Raw genomic sequence first — 8,433 nt, forward strand, 5'->3', positions numbered from 1 at the left:
TTCTATACCAATTACAGCACTCCCTATACTCAGCAGTTCTCCAGCACAGGCTTTCTGATAAGCCTCCTAGTTAAGATTTCACACTGATAAGGAAAGCCACTTTCTTAAGAATTCTTAACTATTTTGAAAGTACATAAAGCTGCACAAATCATTCCAGACTTCCTTGTATGGCCAGTAAGACATGGAGGATTACACCTTCCAGTCCTCCCATGGAAGCAAAGCCTTTCCTGCAGTCTGGGGAAGGAATGTCATGTGGAGAGTTGTAGGCGCTGAGAAGTCCTGATATCCCCATTTTGATACTTTAAATCTTATATTTTGAACAAGGGAAGGGAGTGCCATTATAACAGTCATCCAACATAAAGCCAGGAGGAAGTAGAGGAGCCCACCACCCTTCATATCAGGGCTCACTGCAAAGACTCACCTGGCCAGGACCAGGCAGGTTCAGTGAAATTCAGAAAGAGGAGCCTCATGCTAGGATTGTGCCTGCTCCTGGCCTGTTCTGAGTCCACAATGAAACACTTCTGTGAGGCCACTTGACTGCTCATTATCCACCCAACAGCGCTAATGCTTAGGAATATCACTATGTTTGGTCCTCCAAACTCTTGAGAAGACAGAGCCAACATCTCTGCTAGCTGGAACATCAGGCCTGCATCTCTCTTACCACACCCCACTTCTCTCCCTCTGGGCTAACCAGCATCCAGCACCCTCTGGAAGAATTGGTCTCACAGTCCTGGAGCTCCCAGTGTCCCAGCAGCTGAATGAAGGATTTCAAATACCTCTCTGTTGGTCCAGTAGTCAGTTTCTCTGAGGAAGTTCACATTTAAATAGAACATCATTAAAAGACAGGGTAAGGGTGAGTAGACCACATACCTGTGGTCATGCGTCCAAACAACACAAACAGGTTAAAACAGCTTTGAGAAATGCACCTGATAAAAACTTCCCTCGCACAAGCTTTGATACAGACTGCACAAGGCGGTCCACAGACATGGTGCATTAGAGACGCAGAAACGCTCCTCACAGTGATACCTGTGCACAAAGTGGTTTTGGGAGGTAGAATTCCCTCCTGCCTTTAGAGATTAGAGTATGGGAGGAGAGGGAGAGTGGCATTAGTGTTCCCTATGCTCAGTCATATGCCCTGGGTCCAGAGACCAGACCTACCCCAGGAGCCAGTGCAGGCGTCACCTCCCGCGCTGTGCACACACAGACCAACACACACACGAGCTGCTCCAGGACACATCCACAGGGCTCCTGGCTAATGAGCAGCATGAATCTTCATGTGGAAGTTGTAATCCTCCTGCTCAGGGAAGTGCTGGCCACACACGGAGCACGTGCAGCCCTTGTCCTTGCTGTGTGTGCGCCGCACGTGGCTGTCATGGGCCGCGTGCGAGGCGAAGGCTTTGCCGCAGTGCTTGCACTTGAAGGGCTTCTCCCCCGAGTGCTGGCGGATGTGAGTGCGCAGGATGCTGGACGCTGTGAACGCCTGGAAGGGCAGGGATCATCGGAAAGGACATGCAGTTGCAAGTAATTTGCTTTCACATGTGTCATCCCCGCCTTCAGCTAACCCAGACCCCATCGAAGCACATTGCCTTCAAAATTAAGTCCTGAAATAGCTCACATCCTCAGGTGACTGGAAAAAAGAATGAAAACTCCCAGCAACGAGGAATCAGAAGGCAACAGCTATTGCTATACGGATGTGGCTGACTCCATGGAGACAGATGAAGCTCAGAGAAAGATTTCTGACCAAAGACACCAGTAAATATCTTCTGTATGTCAGAGGTAAGAAGTCAATACTGCCCTAATTAGCTTTGCAGCTCCTTTATGTTTGGGAAACAAAATGCAGGCTTTCCTTTCAGTTCTTATTTTCAAAGATAAACCCTTTGACTGTCTTGGGATTCAGCTGCTAAAATTCATCCATTCAGTCCACATACACCTTTTACAGGCTCATTTTCCCTGCTCCATCATACTCTGCTCTTTCTGCAGGCAGACTTTCCAGCCTGTTCCCCCACCACTAACACGCACACTTGAGTAGCAAAGTCAAAGACTTCTCCTACATTTGGGGATAAAACTCTCACATCAAAATTTCAACAGGAATGTTGTGAAGTTGCCCATGCTTCCCCCATTTTTTCTTATCCAAAGAGAGACAATTTCAGGCCCTTTGCTATTTGCAGACCACAAAAAATAAATACTCTGTAGTAAGTTTTCACAGCAAACAGCACTACATCTCAGATGCCTTTTCACTTGCAACCTTAGAGCACAAAAAGATCACAGAGTCCTATACATAAGCCCTTGGAAATGTATATCAAGGGCCAAAATATGTTTTAGGGAGAGAATAGTGATGTTGACCCAACACTGTTCCTTTAATCTCACAATGTTGCCGAAATAAGTGACCACTGCTTTCCAGCAAAGGAGCTGGAAAAGCAAAGCCACTGTTAAGACGTAGAAGAGGAAAAGAAGTATCATAATTGCACAGGAGGAGCAGGTGAGGATTCATTAAAACAGACCCTGGTTTTCCAGCCTCAGAAATGATGGCTATGTCCCAGGATAGCTGCATCCAGCAGCCTGAGGACTAATAGTTTAATGTGATCCAATCCACAGCAGTCCAACCAGAAATGGCTGGGGGCTGGTCAACTGTCCCTAGAGATCTCTTTACAGAGCAACCTATAAAGCTCTGCCACCTCCTTTTGTGATCAGAAGATTAAGGATGATATTTCATCCTAAACTCTGCCTACAAGTGTGTTCAGGATCATGGGGAGACAAAAAAATATAATAGCCAAAAGGAGCTTCCTCTAGGATTCTTCACAGCAGGACACTTCAGCTTTGTGTTAGTCCAGCCAGTCACAAACAAACTTCTAGCTCTACAAAATCAGGAGCAGGTTACCACTGCTTGTGGGACTTCTGCATTGCATGGACAATCCATGGCACCTGGAGCCCTACCAATACTCACCCAGCAGCAGCCTGTGCATCCACATGCTGTCTGCTGGGAGAGCCATCAGCACTTCCACAGGGAGGGCTCACCTGAATTGTCCCTGCTGTGATGGGCAGTAACAGCAGAGGACATCTTTGATCAGGGCGGCATGGTTCTGTTTGTGTTCTTTTTAAGTGAAACCTCCATGCCCAGCTGCCCATCAACAGCTCTGATATTACAAGGTAAGCCTGCACAAATTTATATTGTGCAGGTTCAGTTTATAGACCAGATCTGTTTATTGCCATCCAGAAACAGTGTCACTAACACCAAAAATTACCTATCTGATGAAAAAATAGAATAGTGGATCTAGCTGCATGCCTTGGATGGTATTTGAAATGCTCTCAAGCTTTTCTAGACCTTATTTCTGCAGCAGATCACTGAGCTGGGACGAGCCACAAATTCCATGTCAGATGGAGACCAGATCCTGTTTCTTCAGTCTCATCCAGCCCTGTCACTTTACCTCACAACTGCCCAGAATAGACACCCACTTATCTGGTTACCACTCAAATACAAAGCATTTTCTTGAAGGAAAAAAGAAAGAGCAGCAGAGGACGGGGGGAGGCTTTGCCTTACCTTGTTGCAGTAGACACATTTGTAGGGGCGCTCCCCAGAGTGTACCCTCATGTGTTTGTTCAGGCTGGAGGACTGAGAAAAGCTCTTCCCACACACAGAGCACTGGGGGGGGAAAAAAAGGAATAAAGTTAAAAGGAAGCATGTAATGGAATAGTTAAAAAAAAAATTAAGTATGTGGATGATGTGCATATTTCTTGCATATATCTATGTATTCATGTGTAAAAACAATAGTAATTTTAAGCTGCAATAATTTGAAATACCTGGAAGTTTAGTCTTCTATTAAGAACAAATTTAGGTGCATATGCATACATACACACATGAAAATCATGCAAAATCTCAAATAATTTGTGTTAAAATTGTTTCAATAAAAATTATTTTCTTCAGGAAAATATTGATCTTCAGCAATAAAAATATGAAAATTTTTGCAAAATCATTTCATAAAAAAATATAAATCAAACTCCAGTTATTTTTCATTCCTAAAAGACAAACTTCCTAAAGAATAAAATAACCTTAAATCGACCAAGGCAAGGGAAAATGAAAAAGAAAGGGATTACATGGTATTTAATACCCCATATTTAATGGAATATTTTTATCTGTTACTAATTCCATGCAGATATTCTGACAGTGCAATAATGCCATTTTAGTTATAAAAGACTTTCCTGAAAAAAATCACATTGTAGGATGATCTATAAAACAGGTATTTGGAGAATTTTGAGGACAGATTCAACTGTGCAAGTTCAAGCAGTAGGACTTGCCCTTCCCAAGCTTTTAGAAACAGCCTGATTTTCCATTCCCAGTGCTGCTAGAAGCAAGGTGTTTGGTGGAGATGAGTAAAGTATCTCAAAGATTTGCTTTCATCAGTTGAAAGTCTGCTTCACATTGAATGTAAAACTTTTAAGCCCTGTTTGGTCCAACAGTCACAGACACAGCTGTGGTCAGTTCTCAGACCGAGGGGTGGGGTGTGAGAAACAGACGTGAGACGTCTCTCTCCTCATCCTGCCGAGCCAAGCACCTCTAAACACAAGTTAACCCCCCACACTGTGTAAGAAAAGGAGCAACATTCACATGCAAACACCCAAAAAGCCCAGGATAAATTTTGTTTCTTTTTAAACTCTCACTGAGACTGTGGGGTTTATTTTCCTAAGCTAAATCCATTAAATTTCTTCAACCAAGCTTTGTTGAACATGACAAGCTCTTCCCGTAAAGGCAGAGCAGTCCCACCAGGAAACTGCTGGGGAAACTGGAGGAGGAGGAACATTGTCAGCATCTTATCTGGACCAAAAAAAAGACTTATTAAGTCCCCCCAGAAGAGCCAGTGACTGAGGAGAGACCCGGGAGCAGGCTCACCTTGTGAGGTCTGTGCTTTTCGTGAACGTGGAGAATGTGGATCCTCAGCCTGTCTCTTTTTTCAAAGGATCGGTCACAAAGGTGACAAGGAAATTTGCGGTCCCCCTGGTCCACGCAGCGGGTGTACTTGAGGTGTTTGTCCCGGTAGTACTTGTAGGCAAAAACTTTGCCGCAGCGCTCACACTTGAAGCTCTCCCCGGCTTCTGTACAGCAGAAGGGAAAGTGCCACCTCTCTGTTACACCACGGCAGAAGGGATTCACTTCAAATCTGCATCCTTGTCAGAGCTGGGACCCCTACGGGGAATTTTAAGTCTCCAAGAGGGCAACAACTGTAAACGGATGCTGGCAATATCATTAACAAAATACGTGCCGTGACTCCTGAACGTTCGCAGTGCTCCCCTTGCCCTTTTAACGGAGGGGAACAAACTAGAGCCTACAGTCTGCTAAAATTATTAATTTTAGCTACTAACCTCAGCAAAAACAGGATTTCATCCTTGTATCTCCATAAATAGCAAGAAAACATATGAAAAAACAACTCAGAGTCCCACATAAAAACTTCTGCCCATATGGAACCATTGCAAGATATTTCTTGTCAAGAACTGTCCGTAAATTTTACCTACCTTCCCCCCCCCCAAAAAAAAAAAAAAAAAAATTGCACACCTTTTCTATCGTTTTCAAATAACTATCGAACAAAATAACAAGTTTATTTGGCTTTTTTTTTTTTTTTTGGTGTGTGTATTTCAATTCATTTTTAACTGCTGAATTTAGGAAAAACACTGGAAATTTTTCAGACGTTTACACATCTTTTTCTGTCTTTAATAAAAGTAGCTTTAGCTCAAACCTTAAGATGAAATGAACCATTTAGCATCTGTCCGAATTAGACACTTCGATACAACAGGTACAAAATTTTCCATGCCAAATTTTCATGCCAGTTTGCTTCTCTCCCTTTCTGCTGCACCCAGCCGACCCATCCCTTCTCTGCTCCAGCTCTTCCCGTATTGGCACAATTCTGTTTTCTCCACACATGTTTTGCTTATAAGAACATCATACTTCCTGTACATTACAAGTAGAACTACCCTTCCCCTCCCCTCACCCTGGCGTAAGTGCATTTGGCTTTCTTTTGCAAGCAATATTGGCATTACGGGATCGGAACGACTTCAGCCTGCCTCATTTACTGAGAGCGTTAATTACACGAAAGTCAGGTGTGCAATCGTAAGATGGAACAGGACCAAAACTGGAATAACCCCGAAAAGCCCATCTCGTCCCAAAACGGGACCCTGAACAACGGCGCTGCGGGGCCGAGGCAAGCTCAGCCCAGGACCACCAGATGTTTTGCAATCGTCAGAACAAACAACACTTTAAACTCCCCGAGGAACCGCGGACTGGGAGCGGACTGCCGGCGGAAGAAAGGGGAGCCTCTTGCTCCGCGCTGCCGGCAGCCCTCGGTGCACCCCCCGGACTCCCCGGCGCCGAGGGGAAGCTGCTGCTTCGGGGTGCTGGATGCTGCAGGAAGGGGCGGCCGGGGATCGGCTCCCCGGGAGGGCAGACAGACCCGAGGGACCGGGGCTGCCGGGCCGCCGCCCCCGCGGCAGAACCGGTCACCCACCACCGCTTCATCGCAGGGTCTGGGAAGCCTTTAAAATAAAACAACTGGAAAAAAAGTGATGCCTGTGTTTCTTTACCTCGTGTGAATCTAATCCCGGCCAGGCATACGTCCGTCGGAATAAGGGGTAGTGTCACCCAAGGGGTTGCTGGCAGGCTCACCTTCGGAATGCTGCGGGGGTTTCTTCCCCTCCACCATGCCCTTCAAGCTGATGGGGATGCCCAGGAATTGCACGTAGCAATCGCCGTACCACACCAGCAGCTCCTGCTTCGGGAAGATTTCCTTGCAGCTTTCGTAGAAGATTTGTCCCTGGCACTGGATAGCCGTCAAATTCTGCTCCTCGGGGAACCTGGCGCAGTTCACCAGGGACATCCAGTTGCCAGCGGCTCCCTTCCCGTCTATGAAGTGGCTCAGGCCACCGTATTCAAAGATCTGGAGAGCAGAGAAAACAGGATCAGGTTTGACCGACCCTTCCGCACACGTCCCGCTCCCACCACCCACACTGGGCCGGGCCCCTCTTGCAGGCTACGGTAGAAGGGAGGCTGAAAGCCTCGCCCCGGCCCCGCGTTGGGGCTGCGGGGTGAGCCCGACGGTGCCTCGGCTACCTCCCACATCAGCGAGTTGTCGTCGTAAGTCTTGATCTCGCTCGTGTTGACCACTTTGCCTTGGAAAGGGCCGAAGCGGACTCCTTTCGGGATGGGGTCCGTACAGAAGACTCCGAGCTGAGACACGTCCCCGTAGGCCACCCGCAGCACCGCGAGCCCTGCGGGTGACAGGGGGCTGAGCGCGGCGCGGCGCGGGCGGGCGCAGCGCGGACGGTCCCGGGCCTTACCTTCGGGTAGCTGCAGCGAGTCCCGGTCGAGCGGCGGGGCGGAGGAGTCCGCAGCCCCTGCAGAAGAGGAATCCCTTTTTCAGCATGGCACCGGCCCCCAGGAGCAGGTCCTACCTCCCCGACAGAGGCCGCAGACTGAATCACCCCTGGCTTTTCCCAGGTGTGGGCTCGTAACGCAAGAAAATCACAGGGAAATAAAGTCCGACGTGCCCCCTGCGATGGCCCTTGAGCCTGGCTGCCTGCATCCCTTGGGACTGTCCCCGAACCCTCCCGCACACCTGATTGTGTGGGAGCGCAGAAGCGACCTGCCGCCCGATGTCACCCTGTGCGCCCCTCTCGCCGCCGTCGAATACCCCCTTACCCGAGCTGGCGGGGGACACCCGGAGCCCCGAGATGGCGTGGAGGTTCCCGGTCGGCTGACTGCTCCGGAGTGCCCCGTACAGCACAGCGTTGAGCTCCTCTTCGGTGAAGTGGTACCTGTAGCTCTGCCCCGCCGCCCCGTCTGCGCCCGGACTGCGGGCAGCCCTGCGCGGGGGGCTCGGGTAGGGCGGCGAGAGCAACCCCGGGGTCCCCGTCCCGAGAGCCGAGCCCTCACTGGGAGGAAAGGGGGCCGGCAGCCTGGTGTAGACAGGCAAGGGGAGGCTGGGGAAGGGCTCGGGGGGCAGGGGGGGTGCCTGGCTCAGGAAAGCGGGGACCCTGCTGAAGGTGAAGGGAGGCAGAGGCGGGGAGGAGGAAACCAGCCCGCCCAGGGATTTTAGGGGCTGGAAGAAGTCGGGTGCTGTCTCGAAGTACTGGGAGGGAGGGAGGAAAGAGGGGAAGTAGGAGGCGAGGCCGGCGGGGCTCATCCCGAGCGAGTCTCCGCCGTCTCCGGGGACCGACTCGCCGGCCAGGGACAGAGCCATGTCGGGAGGAGTCGGGCGGGGAATGAAAAGGGGGACCTGCCGGGAAGCGGGGGGGGGCAGACACCTGGGTGCTGCCGCCGCAGGGTCCCGCTGCGGGGCGGGGGCGCGGGAGCCGCCGCTCTCTGCCCTCCGCCGTCGGGGCGAGCGGGCCAGCCCCAGCCTACCCCCGCGGCTATATGGCCCGAGGAGCGGGGCGGGGAGGGTGGGCACG

The 8,433-nt window shown here is 50.0% G+C and overlaps 1 protein-coding gene across 1 annotated transcript; it reads right to left on the reverse strand.

Annotated features, from left to right (window-relative positions):
• Positions 1-1,252: 1,252 nt before the first annotated feature.
• On the reverse strand, positions 1,253-8,222 carry PRDM14 (PR/SET domain 14; the record flags this gene model as incomplete). The annotated part of the gene is made up of 6 exons (XM_082285799.1): positions 1,253-1,480; positions 3,539-3,640; positions 4,886-5,088; positions 6,650-6,920; positions 7,094-7,377; positions 7,682-8,222. The coding sequence occupies 6 exons, from the start codon at positions 8,220-8,222 to the stop codon at positions 1,253-1,255; spliced, it is 1,629 nt and encodes a 542-aa protein (XP_082141925.1).
• Between the last annotated feature and the right edge of the window lie 211 nt (positions 8,223-8,433).

Source organism: Coloeus monedula, assembly GCF_965178545.1.
Source record: "Coloeus monedula genome assembly, chromosome: 1".
In the NCBI taxonomy this organism is placed as follows: domain Eukaryota; kingdom Metazoa; phylum Chordata; class Aves; order Passeriformes; family Corvidae; genus Coloeus; species Coloeus monedula.